General features: G+C 61.7%; 1 protein-coding gene across 1 annotated transcript in view; it reads right to left on the bottom strand.

Moving 5' to 3' along the window:
• Positions 1 to 3,444: 3,444 nt before the first annotated feature.
• KIAA0930 (KIAA0930 ortholog) overlaps positions 3,445 to 14,538 on the bottom strand; it is a 30,350-nt gene continuing 19,256 nt past the window's right edge. Inside the window, exons 2-10 of the mRNA XM_058673495.1 lie at positions 12,431 to 12,582; positions 9,009 to 9,134; positions 8,849 to 8,926; positions 8,304 to 8,405; positions 7,728 to 7,868; positions 7,366 to 7,560; positions 5,591 to 5,753; positions 4,565 to 4,723; positions 3,445 to 4,319 (exon numbers count right to left, since the gene is read on the bottom strand). Coding sequence (XP_058529478.1) covers positions 4,279 to 4,319; positions 4,565 to 4,723; positions 5,591 to 5,753; positions 7,366 to 7,560; positions 7,728 to 7,868; positions 8,304 to 8,405; positions 8,849 to 8,926; positions 9,009 to 9,134; positions 12,431 to 12,582 — 1,157 coding nt within the window. The 3' untranslated portion in view covers positions 3,445 to 4,278. The remainder of the gene's footprint in view (positions 4,320 to 4,564; positions 4,724 to 5,590; positions 5,754 to 7,365; positions 7,561 to 7,727; positions 7,869 to 8,303; positions 8,406 to 8,848; positions 8,927 to 9,008; positions 9,135 to 12,430; positions 12,583 to 14,538) is intronic.

The following is a 14,538-nucleotide window of genomic DNA, read 5'->3' as shown; positions in this document are numbered from 1 at the left end:
ATCCTGGGTGTGGAGGACGTCTGAGGGACGTGCTTCTTGGAGGATTTCCAGTGTTCATTTGTTCATTTAACTGACCATAAGTAATTCCTAAGGGACTGACTGCGACCAGGGTATCGATCAACCTCCAAAGGCTCTTCCCTCCGTGGGCCCTTGCCTGCTGTCTGCCCGGTGGAGCTGGTGTCGGGCGGTGCCCAGGGGGACCGGGCCTGGCCTGGCCTGCTCTGCGAGGCAGCCGGGCCGCCACACCTGCCTGTCCTGGGCTTGCCTTGCTCTTGCCTGGCGCTGCCACGGGCGTGCCCGCTTCAGCAGGGCGTCGGCAACCTTGTATCTGCAGACATTGGCCTCTGACCGTGTGTGCGGCCTCACCGTCACCCAGGAACTGCCTTTTCCCTGGGAAGTGGGTTGGCGAGGACGTGCAGTTGTCTGGTTGAGTCCACCGTGATTAGGGTCAAAGGTGCTTGGTCGGGAAAGGGTGAGAGGCACAGCATGGATCGCTGATCATTCTCTGGGCTGCAGATAGGAGGTGGTGACGTCTGAGGAAGCAGACGAGCTTGTGGGCACAGCGTGTCGCGAGGGCTGCAGGGCTGGGCGGCCTCTGGGCACAGGAAGCGTGCGGGAGTGCCGGAGAACACAGGCCATGCACTCGCACCCCGCAGTCAGGCCACTCCGGCATGTTCTGAAGCACAGTTGTCGCAGCAGGTGCAAGTCTGTGTGTTTTAACTTGGGCTTGGATCTTCTGGAGCCCCAGACCTCATACCGAATGCCAGCTCACAGGTCAGGGTCAGCGCCATGGGCAAGGCCAGGCCTGGCTTAGGAAAGAGGACGAGCCCAAAGAATTGTGGGTTGTGCGATTGGTTTTGGAAAGTACCCCCTTCAGGTGGACGGGGGCAGGCAGTTGGCACCCGGCACCCGAGACGAGCGGCTGCGGGCGGTGCTGCACCGGTCCTGAGCTTGGGGATTCCTCAGGAGTGTGGCTCAGCGAGAGACCGATCGGTGACTGGGGATGGTACAGCCTTCAGTGGCAGCTCGGAGTGTTTTTGGAGGGCTTGTATGCAAGTGCTGCAGGGCCCTGCCTTGTTCACATCAGATGTAACACCTCAGATCACGAAGATGAAGGGGAACAGAGTTCTGGGGAGCCCTGGGTTCAGGGTGCAGGTGGGCTGCTGTGGCTGGAGTCCAGGGGAGTCCCTCCCCGCTGGAAGGCAGCGGGGCTTGGGGTTGTGTGCTGTAAGACTCACTGTAGAGTTAGATTCCAGGGGGAGGGGACATGGCCACCTAACACAGAGGGGAGATTTTCATAAAATCTGATGCTTGAGAACTTCACTGGTGTCCAGGTCAGTCACGTGTGTGTGTGTGAGGGCGCAGGTCTGTGTGGCCGTGGCGCTGTCGGCTTGGACTCCTGTGTGCTGCTCGGCGGGCGCAGCCCATTGGGCACACCTGGCAGCCCCCACTGTACTGACAGCTCATTCCAGTGCATAGGCTATTTTAGTTTTATTCATTTTTAAACAGACTATGAGGAATTAGGTTTAAAATGTTGAATGTGAGCTGAAATGTTCATCATTGTATCATCTATGTGACCGGAAGTGAGAATTTTTTATAAGTTTTAAGTCAAGTTGCATCTTGACAGCCTTCCTGTGGCCTTTGTAAACAGATTTGCCATCTCGTCCTTTTGCGCATTTTTAGTCAGCAAAAATCTGAGTGTCGGACCAGAACAGGTGGAAACGCGGTCTATAGGCAGTCCAGGTCGCGTTGCCCACGTCTGTTCCTGTACTGAGCTGCTCAAGCAGGGCCTTCTGTTTACGTTTTCTGCCCTAAATCATCTTGTTTATATGCTGCATGCCAAAAAAGTCTACCTGAGGTGGGGCCCCAGTGTCACCTTACGCTCAAGTTCAGAGCAGGTTCTTAATCACTGTGAGAGCCTTTTGGTAAACAGGTGTGGGTGTGCGTGTGTGGGGGCGCCTCAGCTGGGGTCTGCTGCCCCCCGTCTTGGACACTTTGCACACTGAGGTGCTCCCTCCCGAGCTGGCGCCTTCTCTGGGCGTGGGCGTGCTGCACGGCCCTGTGGGAGCAGCGGGCACCTGCTCTCCGTGCCTGCCCCGCCCCTGCCCCACGCACCCAGCCACGAGCCATTGGGGCCAGCAGGCCTTCCGTTTGATACAGATGTGATGGTCAATTTTCATAGCAATCAAGTGATTAAACTTTGCTTTTCAGTAGGAAATTGTTTTCTAAAACTCAGATACTTGAATTGCGGGACGGAACGATCAGTTTGTATTCTGTTCTGAATGGAGCTGTAACAATCCGTGCAATGTGAATAAACAGAAGTTACAGAATGTGTATCTGCCACCTTGATGTTCCTGGGATTCCCTCAGCGGTGACCTGAGCCAGTTGGGAGCAGCGGCCGGAACCCCCAGAGGAGGTCGGAGCGATGCGAGGCGGGAGGCCCTGCACCTGCACGCACTGCTGGGGGGCCGCTTCCCTTCAGGGTCCTGTCCTCAGGGGAGAATCCACAGCCGCACCTCTTGGTTCCTGGTTTCCAAGGTCACGCCTTGGCGTGTTCTGCGAGGTGGTGTAGTCATGCCTGGGGTGCTCTTCCAGTTCCCGAGTGTTTTTTTGTGTTTTTTTTTTAAGATTTATTTTTAGGGCCCAGTGGCGTGGCCTAGCGGCTAAAGTCCTCACCTTGAACGCACCAGGATCCCTTATGGGCACCAGTTCTAATCCCGGCAGCCCCACTTCCCATCCAGATCCCTGCTTGTGGCCTGGGAAAGCAGTCGAGGATGGCCCAAAGCCTTGGGACCCTGCACCCGCGTGGGAGACCCAGAGGAGGCTCCTGGCTCCTGGCTTCGGATTGGAGCAGCACCAGCCGTTGCGGCTCACTTGGGGAGTGAATCATCAGAGGGAAGATCTTCCTCTCTGTATATCCGACTTTGTAATAAATAAATAAATCTTTAAAAAAAAATTCACTTTTATCGGAAAGGCAGATAAACAGAGAGGACGAGGCAGGGCTCCCACGTTCGTGGGCTTGGCCCTACCCGGAGCCCCATCTCGGCTACAAGGGCACAGCGCTGTCCTTCCCCGCACCGGGCTATCACCCGCACAGTGGCCAGCCCTGGAGTTACCCCAGTGTCTGGAGAGGACAAATTCCTGAAGAAATAGTGCCCTCCCCGCCACCAGGGATAGATGGTGTCTTAGAACGTGGGGCCGGCTCACAGCTCCCTGAGCTCTGGCCCCCAGGGCTGACCTGTGAAATCACGTGGGGCTGGCATGGCTGCGAAGTCAGCCAGTCCCAGTCCGCTCCATGCCAGTCCTCAGGCCAGGCCACAGTGGGCAGGGGAAGGGAGCAGCCCCCTGGCCATGCTGCGGGACCCCCGCTGACCACGGCACAGGAACCCTGGGGACTGTAGTGAGGTAGCTGCTGTCAAGTGGGCAGACTGAGGCACAATGAAATGCAACAGCTCACTTTTAATAACATACAAAATCTGGAGAAAGCCTCAAAGAAGTTCCCTGTCCCCAGAGCCCATGGAATAAAAACGGACGGCAGAGTGCACGCCTCGCCTGCCTTTTCTGCCCAGAGCCCGCCGCCCGACACCGTTGGGGCTCTGCCCAGGCTCTGACAGGATACAGGCCCCCGGCTGAGCCAGTTCCTCTTGGCCTCGGTGAGCTGGTCGGAGAGATGGGACCAGCACACTGTCCAGTGGTGAGTGCATGAAGATCCCAAAAGAGATGAAACCACACGCGCCCTGCCCTCCTCCGTCCTGTGAGGCCCTGCTCTTCCCCACCGCCTGGAGGCCACAGGCTGGAGGGCTGCAGGGCAGTGGTGTTCTTTGGCTGGAAGCAAAAGGCCGGTGTGGGTGGATGGGACCTGTCTGCTGGACCTTCCGTGGAGCCAACTGTGGGGTGAGGGATTCCCAGCCTGGGGCTCAGTCAGCCAGCACCCTGGCTCCCGTCTCAGCTCTGGTTCTGGCCACATGATGAGCAGGGTGTGAGCTGTGGCGATGGCCAATGGTGGCAGGCCTGCCCTCCTCTGCTGACTGGCCCACGCGTGTCCGCTGGGGCAACCCCTGCGCTCTCCGCAGGCTCCTGCACTTCCCGGCCGGAGCCGCAGGTCAGGCTGTCAGGTGGGTGGGCGGGTGGGCGCAGCCAGCGGGGAGGAAGACGAGGCACTTCCGTTTGGGCTGGTGGTGGCCGCGGCTCGAGCGCTGCCTTGTCGCAGAAGAGCCCGGTGGCGGTGGCGGTAGGCACTTGGCGGCACTCCCAGGGCTGGGCAGGGCTCGGGCACGGCTAGGTCATCAGGATGGGCTTCTGCCGGACTTCCAGGATGTCTGGGCCCCACGGGAGGAGGCGGGGGAGGGTGAGGGGGGAAGCCTCTAGTCAGCAGGGAGGCCCACTGGGCAGCCCGCACCGTGCCCATGGAGCCCACGGAACAGGGAGCAGGCACAGCATGACCCGCATCCCACCCAGGACCACTCTCCTCAACAGGGCACCCAGCTGACAGGTGGGACTTGGAGTGGCATAAACAGGAAACAGCAAGTCCCCACGTGGCCACAAGGACAGTCTCCCAAGTTACCTGTCAGAATCCGATGCAGCGGCAAAGTGACGTAGGTCAGGTGTGCGTAGAGAAGGAAGTTTCCGTCGGCACGGTTCAGCTTCAGCCAGGACCCAACCAGGGAGCGGCCCGTGCCGGACAGGGACCTGGAGCGCAGGTTGGTGGCATTGTGCAGCTCAGCTGGAGTGGACAGGGCCAGGTCGGCGTGGTCACAAAGTGGGGGGCAGCAGGCTGATGCTGCCCTGGCCACGGAGTGGCCCTTGGGCTCCCCGCATGCCCAGCCAGAGGACAGCAGGCTGATGCCACCCTGGCCATGGCCCAGTCCCTGGAGTTCCCCCACACCCTAGGGCTCAGGCCAGGCCTCCGCCTCCAGAAAGGCCTCCCAGCTACTCCCCCCTCTCCTCTGGGTTATGCTCAGGGGCTCCATGGGGAACCCAGCTCACCCCTTGTTGTATGTCCCCGTTTGCCCCTCATATCAGGCACTGCTGGCTGTAAGCCCTGGGGCCACAAGTCCCTACGGGGAGGCAGGTGGAGGTGGTACCTAGGGATGCCAAGGCCCTGCTGGACTCTCCTGGCCACAGGCTTAGGGCAGGACCAGGCCAGCTGACATGCCCCAGGGCTCTGCCTGGGCCGGCAACAGGCATGGCTCCCTTCCCTTCCTCCTGTGAGCACAGCAGGCCCGTGCGAGCACACTCTGGCTCGTGTAGGCAACATGGGCAGGGGACACACTCAGTCCTCGCCAACACCTCAGTTCTGTCGCGATGGCCAGCTCTGTCCATCCCTCCCTCAAGGCCCTTTCTCAGCTGATGGCAGCTGCCTGCTCCTAGCACTGAAGCCGGCCCAAGGCAGGGACAGGCAGGTACAGGACTGTGGGGAGGGGGCAGGCCACGTCAGTACTGTTCATGCTGCCGCTGGACAGCAGGTGGAAGGAGGGAGTCCAGATTGGGAGGGGAGCACACCCACATACTGCCAGTGGGACAGGGGCCCAGAGGCAGGGACACGCGTGAGCCTGGGCCGGGAGTGTGGCTCCCAGGGAACCAGGGGTACCTCCGCCATCTTCCTCACGGAAGAACTCCTCGCTGTCATTGGCCGAGTGGGACTTCTTCATCTCAGCTATGCCAGGCCGTGGCACCTTCCGCTTGAGGGACGGGGAGAAGAAGGTGGGCCGCGTGCTGCGCTCTGGGGTGGGCGGCGTGCTGAAGGAAGTGACCTGCGAACAACGGACTGACATCACCAGGCAGGAGGGGGTGCTGCCCCTCAAACGCAGAGCCTCAGGAGGGGGACACGTGGGCCGGCCCGAGGCTCTCGGCAGCATGTGTGGCACACACAGCGTCCAAAGGGCAAGCAGCTGTCCCCACACATGACAGAGGGCTCCTTTCTCTGAGTCCCAGTGCTGGGCAGGGGTGTGCCACCACACCGTCCCCTGGGTCCTCCTGGCCAGGCCAGCGAGGGAGGGAGGCAGGACACCAGTCTCGACTTTCTCTGGCCACCACCCAGCGGGACAGTGGCAACGCTGGGACCACAGCGACTTATTCCCTGGTCCCTGTCCCATGCGCTGAGGCCCCAAGCACCTCCTCCCCTCCCTTCAGGGCACACTGCTGTTCACAGATTGTCCTCACGCCCACCAGGGGCCAGGTGGACATGGTCCAAGACAGGCAAGCACGGGGTTCGCGTCCCTGCCCTCAAGGAGCTCACAGTCTGCTGGGGAGACAGGCTCAAACAGATGGTGGGGGCCGGGGGCGGGAACGTGCAGGCACAGAGGGAGTGACAGCCGGGGAGGCTTCGGGGGAGGTGCCGCTGGAGCTGGGTCTCGAAGGACGAGTAGGAGTTCGCCAGGTGAAGAAGGGGGGGAAGGGCGTTCCAGGCAGAGGGAACTTGGCCCATCTCCTCCCTCCTCCCCACGCAAACAAGAATCCGAGCAGCCAGATGAGCCAGCCCAGCCTCCAGGAGCCCCGTCAGCCGCTGCCTCATGGCTCCAACGTCCACACAGTCCTGGCGGCTGCTCGGTTCCAGACGGGGAAAAAACAAAAACAAACACCAGGCACCACGATACAGAGTCTGCACGTGTCCTGCACTGGGCCCCGGGCTCCAGGGAGAGGACGCCAGGGGACAGTAAACACTGCCAGCCCCTCCCCTCAGTCCCGGGCAAAGGACACCCCTGGACAGAACACATCTCCGGCCCCAGCACCCACATGGGCAAATCGCAGTTTGGCCGCTCAGGGAACAGGCTAGCCGGAGCTGGCCGAGCCCTCACAGGGCCAGGCATGATCACCATGTGGCCACGGGTCCTGGGGAGAAAACCCAGAACCCGACACTGTCCCTACGGCAAAGGCAGGGGCCTTGCAAGGACTTCCCAGCCAGCTTCACCCAAACCCGCACGCCACACTCTTGTAGATACTGAGAGCCACAGAGACACGGAGTGACACGGAGAGCCACGGAGACACGGAGTGGCAGACATGGCACGGGAGAGGAGAGGCAGCCTGCTTGCATAGCGCTAGGATGCCAGTGGCTAGGCTCCCACCACCGAGCAGAGGACACAGTGCCCCCCTGGCCAGGCACCTTGGTGGGAGTCATGGGTCCGAGCAGAGCAGCCGCCTTCTGCTCACTGCCCCATGGCCATGACCTGGCCAGATGAGCGAGCTCGGTGAGGCTCTAACGGTTGTGTACAGCCCTGGCCAGCCAAACTGCTGGGTGGACCCTGAGCATGGCAATTCCCCTTGCTGGACCCCGGTGTGTATGTACGTGGTAGGGCACTCCTTCCCTTGGGGGCTGGGAAGGGGGTCCAAGGGACAGAGGCCCCACCCCAACACTGCCACCCTTACCCGCTCCTGCATAGGTGAGGCTGGGCTGGAGTCCTCCTCGGTCCCACAGGGGGACGTGTCACCCGTGGACACGCGGCTGACAGCCATCTCAGCGTGGCCCTTGCCCTGGGGCCCCTTCATGCGCACAAACTCCATGTTGTTGTACTTGTAGAAGCCAAATGACATCTTCTGGGCCATGCGGGCAGCCACACTCACCTGTTGGCAGGTGGGCCATGACCTGAGTCAGTGCCAGAAGGGGCAGCTCAGTGGCCTGGCCTCCCCACAGCTCACTCAGGCAATGGAAAGGGGTGGAGCTAGCCGAGCGGGCCACCTGCTGGGAGCCCTGGGAACAGAGGGCTGGCTCCTGGGGGACTGCGGCTTACCCGGTTGTCGTACACCTTCTTGAGCGCCTCGTAGCGGATGGAGCCCTGGAAGATGACACCCTGGAAGGTGTTGGTTTTGTCACTGGCCACCAGCTCCACGCATACCATCTCTCCTTCCCCCACAGTCATGTCACCGAACACCTGGGGGCAGGGTACAGAGCGGCAACAGGGGTGTCAGCCCCGAGCAGCAGCGGGGAAGCCTGGCTTGGAGACCTCATCTTGAGGGCAAGGACACGGGCTGCAGGGCCAGCTGCTCGGTCACAAGTACCCTGGTCAGCACCTGAGACGGGCAGGTCTGGGTGACCTTGTAGGGGTGAGCTGAGTGGCAGGGAGGAGCTTCAAAGTCAGAGGAGGCCCCCATAGGGGAGGCTCCCAGCAGCGGCCCTGCAGGGAAGGCGACACCCGCTGACCGTCCCCCAGCTCTGCCCTGGGCCCTGTTACCCCAGTGAGGCTCCCAACCTTGACATCTCTCTTGTCTTGCAAATGTGGGGGCCCATCTCTCTTGTAGCTTGGGGTGTTCTCTGCTCCAGTTGAAGGGGGACATGTGCAGGGAGGAGCTCACAGGGGCAGGCTCACCTCCTCGAAGCTGTCAATCATGAAGAAGATGTTGGGGTAGCTCATCTTGGACTCCTCCCCCTTGCTGTCCATTGGGTGCTTACTGGGGGATGCGAACACTTGCTGCGAGAGAGCAGAGGGAGGACTCAGGGTGGCTGCGGCCGCATGCCGGGAGCTGGGGCTGCCAGGGAGGAGCCAACTGCGGGCACCAGGTGCTGCACGGAATGCTGGTGTCAGTGCACCAGGCGGAAAAGTCACAGCTCTGGGGATGGGCTGGATGGGCAGTGGTTGGGAACCCTGGCATGATCTGGGTGGGCAGTGGTTGGGAACCCCGGCATGATCTGGGTGGGCAGTGGTTGGGGACCCTGGCACAAGCTACCCAGGCAGCAGCCGGGGTCTTGGCCGTGAGAAGACAGCTCCGGGCATGAGCCGGGCGGGCAGCAGCCGTGGACCTGGGCACGAAAAGCCACAGCTCCGGGCATGAGCCGGGCGGGCAGCAGCCAGGGACCTCCGGGCATGAGCCGGCGGGCAGCAGCCGGGGACCTGGGTGTGCAAACTGGGCTCACCTGCGACTTCTTCTTGTGGATGTGGATGTCCCCGCCATCGGCACGCGTGCACACAGCACAGGTCACCATGTAGTCCAGCTGTCGGGAGCACAGGTCCGTGGTGGGGACGGGCGGGGGGGTGCAGCTGCCCCGCCCACATGCAGCCGTGCCCCTTACATACCTTCTGCAGGATGAGATTGAGGCAAACGCTCTCCTCCCAGTCGATGTCAGGGTCCCCCAGGCCCGGCAGCTTCTTCGAGTCCCGCCGGTACACCTCTACCTCCACCTCGGGCTCAGCCTCTGCTGGCTGTGGGCATGGGCAGGAGTGAGCGTGTGCAAGGACAGACAGGCTGCACAGCCCTGTCCCCACATCTCCAGCTTTGTAACTCAGAACCCCCACTCTTCTCTGGGAGCCTATCTCCTTGTTTGCACGAGGAATGAAGTATTAGTGACTCACTGGGGACACCTGCTGACACGTGCTGGTTTTACAACCTTGTCAGCTCGGCCAGTGGTGACAGGGCCAGGCTGGTGCTCCCCACCCCACGTCAACAAACACGGAGCAACTTCTCTACGCACCTGTGACTTCTCGAAGGCAGAAAAGCCCTTCTATCTGCTGCTTCCCTTCCCCGAATTCCAACAATCAGGACTGGGCCAGGCTACAGCCAGGAGCCTGGCACCCCACCTGGGTCTCCCTCATGAGTGGCAGAGAGTGGCAGAGACCTGAGACCTTGGGTCATCACCTGCTATGACAGCAGGGAACTGGAATGGGGAGTGCAGCCAGGACTGGACCCTGAGCCCTCGGGCCTGGGGTGTGGGCCATCCCGGCAGTGTCCCAGCTGTGGTACCAAGCGCCTGCCCCAGGAGCAGGTTTATTGATGATCAAACAGCCAAGAGAAGCCAGAGCAGCCGCCTCCCTTCTCCCAGGAGCTGTCAAAGACACACTGTCCCGGCTGGGGGTCCAGGGGTGGTGGCCACACCCCGCTGCCACACAGGCATCTCCTGCAGGTGCCCATGCCAGAGGCAGAGTGGGGAGCTCGGGGTGGGGCATCCACTTCCACTCCCCAGGGGTCCCATAGAGTCCCCACAGCAGTGCTGTGTCCTCTGGGCTCATTCTGCAGCCCTGGTTGCTTTGCTCTGCTTTCCTCCCAGCTCCTGTCCCGACATCATCCCCCTTGGCCGCCTCCTGGAGAACACAGCTCCAAAGCAGCAGCCAGTACCCGTGTGTTCTACTCGGGGAGGAGCTCGGCGGACCTCGGCTGACACAGCCAACAGCAAGCGCGTGGGGACCGCTCAGCCATCTGCAGGATCACGCCAGCCCCAAGCCAGGAGCCAGCAGTTCCTTCCAGGTCTCCCACATACATGTCAGGGACCCAAGCAATCAGGCGGACCTCGGCTGCTTTCCCCGGCCATCAGCAGGGAGCTAGACAGCAAGTGGGGCAGTCGGGACTGGAACCGGCGCCCCCATGGGATGTCAGCATCGCAGGTGGAGGTGTACCTGCTCTATGGCACTGTCCCCTGGGCATTTTCCTATGCAAAATCCCAGGAATGGGGGCTGCTGCTGCTGTGGCACACAGTCCCCAGACCATCTGTAACACCAGCAGCCCTTACACTCCGCTTCCCAAACAGCTCCCTGCCTGTGGCCTGGGAAGGCAGCAGAGGACGGCCCAGGTGCTTGGGCCCTGCCCCATGTGGGAGACCTGGAGGAAGCTTCGGGCTCCTGGCTGCAGCCTGGCCCGGCCCCAGCCACTGTGACCATCTGGGAAGCAAACCAGCAGACGGAAGGTCGCAACCTGTCTCTCTAACTCTGCCTTTCAAATAAAACACATCTTATAACTAAGAAAAGGGGCGGGCCCGGGGCGTGGCCTAGCGGCTAAGGTCCTCGCCTTGAACGCCCCGGGATCCCATATGAGCGCCAGTTCTAATCCCGGCAGCTCCACTTCCCATCCAGCTCCCTGCCTGTAGCCTGGGAAAGCAGTTGAGGACGGCCCAAAGCCTTGGGACCCTGCACCCACGTAGGAGACCTGGAGGAAGTTCCTGGCTCCTGGCTTCGGATTGGTGCAGCACCGGCCGTTGTAGTCACTTGGGGAGTGAATCATCAGACGGAAGATCTTCCTCTCTGTCTGTTCTCCTCTCTGTATATCTGACTTCCCAATAAAAATAAATAAATCTTAAAAAAAAAAAAAAAGAAAATAGAAAAGGGTGAGGACAGAAAACAAACAAACAAAACCAGAAAAGATGGGCACAGGGCTGGGTCACTGGGTGGCCTCAGGCAGGCTCCTGCCCGTCTCTTGGAGCCTCAACATTCTCAAGCGGGGTTAGGATACGCTGTGCCCTGGGCCTGCCCAAGACAACCATGCAAGTGACAGCAGCCCATAGCATGGCCCACTGGTCCTGGGCAGGCCCCTGCCATGCCAGTCCCCCTCGCTGCAAAGCAAAGACGGGATCCCCTGGTGTCCTGCCCACTCACCCTCCTTTGCTACCACTGGTTGCCACAGGATCAAGTACCATTGGGGGAGTGGGGAGGGGCACTGGCCATAGCAGCTCCACAGTGCGCAGGCGCGCTACCGTCCTTGCCCCACTGGCCCAGGGCTGGCCCCTGGGCCTCTCCTCTGGGCCTCTCCTATCCCACATGTACCTGCAGACCACCCTCCACACTGCGCCAAGGAAGCTGGAAAAGGCACCTAAGAGACCAGGGGCCCTATCCACTCCACAGGACACCACCCGGGCCCCACCCCACGGGACGTCCTGCTGGCACTGTCACAGGCTGTGTCCCGTGTGCCTGGCAGGGTCCTCAGACCACAGCTGCCCTCCCTGTCCGACAGGGGCCTGAGCGCCATTGGCTGTGCTGCCTGCCTAACAGACTGGGGGCTCCCCGAGAACAGGGCTCTGGTGTTCCTGGTGCAGAGGAGGGCAGCATCTGGGCAGAGCTCACAGGAAGCTCCATGGAACATTCCGGAATGGGACCCCACCTCACTCCTACCCCTCCCACTCTGGGATGCTTTGCTCCTCCCAGAGGGTGGCAGGCACTTTCAGCAACCCTGCCACCCACGAGAGCCCTCTGACCCTCCTGGCCAGAGCTGTGACCCACCTGAACCCAGGTGTTTACCCATGTGTGTCACCCTGCCTCGTCCGGGCTGCTTGCCCTCCACCGCAGGCCTGTGCTGAGGCATGGGCAACACCACACGGCAGCAGTCACCTTCCCACTAGGGGCACGTGAACCCGACCAGGTGTCCGTGCGGGGGCAGGGCGTGTATCTGTAACAGGGGAAGCTGACCGGGTGCTAGCATGCCACCCAACACCTGCTCTGCAGACCATCTGCTGTGCCTCCCTTTGCCCTTCCACCCCTCCGTGCCCGGCCTGCCCGGCTGCGGTGCCCGCCCACCTGCCACTAGGCCTGCATACCCTCCTTTTCCAGTTGCAGGGAGCACTACTGGCCGCGCCCACTTCTCCATGCCCTTCCCTGGCAGGAGCAGCTCCCTCCACTGCTGTTCCCCCACTTGCGGCCAGTGGCTCAGGGCTGCCCGGCAGGGGCTCACTGGGGACGGAGCTGCACAGGCGCCCCCGTCTCGGGACAGGGACCCCACACCCTGGCGCAGCGCTCACCTTCCTGCCATCCCCGGCGTTCTCGCCGCCCGCGTAGGCCAGCTTCCGCCGCACGTAGAAGAGCAGGTCGTCCTGCCGCGGGGCCCACTTCTCCATGAAGTAGGTGGAGAACATCCACGTCCAGAAAACGATGCGGTCATCCTTCAGGCACCCTGCGAGGCAGGCCGGGCGGTGAGGAGGCGGCCCGCCCTCGCCCCACCGCCCATGGGGCGCCCCTCCGTCCAGGGGACGCGCTCCTCCACCCAGCGGCGAGGCGCAGCCCGAGCATGAATCAGCAGCTCCGGCGCGCAAGCAGAAACCTGAGCCGCAGGAGAAACGTCGCTGGCCCGGGGCTGGGCATCCTCCCTCCGCCCCAAGGAGAACCCCACTTAAAGGACCCGCTGCCCCGCTGGCAGCCACTCTCAGCAGGCGACACTGGCAGGAGCCGCGCGGGACTCCTCCCCTCACGGCAGATGCGGCTTCCCTCCTATGAATGCCCGCATTCTTCCCTACACAGGCTCGGCTGGGTGCCCGACAGCCTGGGGCGCAGGCATCGGCATCCCCTCCCTCCATCCCCCCACGCAGGTAGCTGAACTGAGGCCTCCGGAGCACAGAGCGGGCAGCCCAGCTCCACATGCCCTTCGCTGACCAGGCCAAGGCAAGTCCAAAGTCAGCGACTGCTGCCCCTGCCATGCACAGTACGCTCCCCTGGCAGGGCTTCCCTCTAGGCACCGAGCCCCTCCTCCCCGGAAGCTGGCCAAGGGCTGAGTCAATACAGAAATCCCATTAACCCTACCAGTCAGGGCTCAGGACCAACAGAGGGCCGGTGACCTCTGCAGAGCCACTGGGGCCACTCTCTCCTGTTCCCACCCCTCCCTCCCTCTTCTCCCACTCACTCCCCCATCCAGCAGTGAACCAAGGAGGAGGGGCAGGCTAGGAGCCTCAGGGGCCTAAGGCCTGGAGCCCCTGCAGGACCCCCTGGTCATCCTGACTCCCAGGCCCAAGGGAGAGTGGAACACCGACCCTCCCTGTGCACTGGGGGTGGGGGATGAGAGGGTGGGCTCCTGGGAAACCAGGCAAGGGCACCACGGCTGGTCCTGGGTACGCCCAATGCCTCCAGCCCCTGCTTCGCATGGGGTCCCCTCGCTGAGCCACATTAGGTCTTTTAAACCAAAATGCTCTTACAGGGTGGCTCAGGTTGGCTGCTGCTCCGACCGACGGTGGTTACAGGGTAGCTTTGGCCCTGCCGAGCAGAGGGGCTGGGACTCACCCCCCACCATGACAGTGCAGCACCTGGCCACCTGCCGGAGTGACCAGTGGGCATGGTCCCACCTACACCATCCTGTGTCCTGGGCCTTCCCTGCCAGGTCACCACTGGTGTGTCCAGGGAGGTACTGCCTGGCTTCATCACCGTTAGGTCCTAGTGTCTGCTGCCATGCCTGGCACACAGGAGGCACTCAATAAATGCAGGAAAATGTACAGCCCCAGCTTCACGGCCCCCAACACCAGCAAGGCAGAGTGCCCAGAGTAGATACGGGTGTCCGCGGAAGCCTGCCTCGTAGTGACTCTAAGCCGGATACCAGGAGAATGGGCATGAGGCACATGGGTCACCCATCCCTGGGTCATCTCTGGCAGCGAAAGGAGTGCCCACACCTGGCGCCAGGAGGTCAGGCCTAACAGGCACCTGACACAGCGCATGGAAACTGGAACTTAAAGGTAAGTTCCTGTTAGTGCCAGGGACCTGTGAAGTCTACACCTAGTTTTTCTGCACCACTTATCTCTCATGAATCTAAAGACCCCTACTGCGGGGGTACAGCTGTCCAAAAAGTGACCCAAAGGGTCTGGCGCCACAGCCTAGCGGCTAAATCCTTGCCTTGAATGTACCGGGATCCCGTATGGGTGTCAGTTCATGTCCCAGCCGCTCCACTTCCCATCCAGATCCCTGCCTGTGGCCTGGGAAAGCAGTGGAGGACGGCCCGAAGCTTGGGACCCTGCACCTGCGTGGGGGCCCAGAAGAAGCTCATGGCTCCTGGCTTCAGATCGGCTCAGCAGTAGCCTTTGTGCTAGCTGGTGAGTGAACCAGTGCATGGAAGATCTTTCTCTTTGTTTCTCCTTCTCTCTGTAAATTT

This window comes from Ochotona princeps, chromosome 15 (genome assembly GCF_030435755.1).
Source record: "Ochotona princeps isolate mOchPri1 chromosome 15, mOchPri1.hap1, whole genome shotgun sequence".
Lineage (NCBI taxonomy): Eukaryota > Metazoa > Chordata > Mammalia > Lagomorpha > Ochotonidae > Ochotona > Ochotona princeps.
The sequence above is the reverse complement of the archived record's forward strand: the minus strand, read 5'-3'. Positions and strand labels throughout refer to the sequence as shown.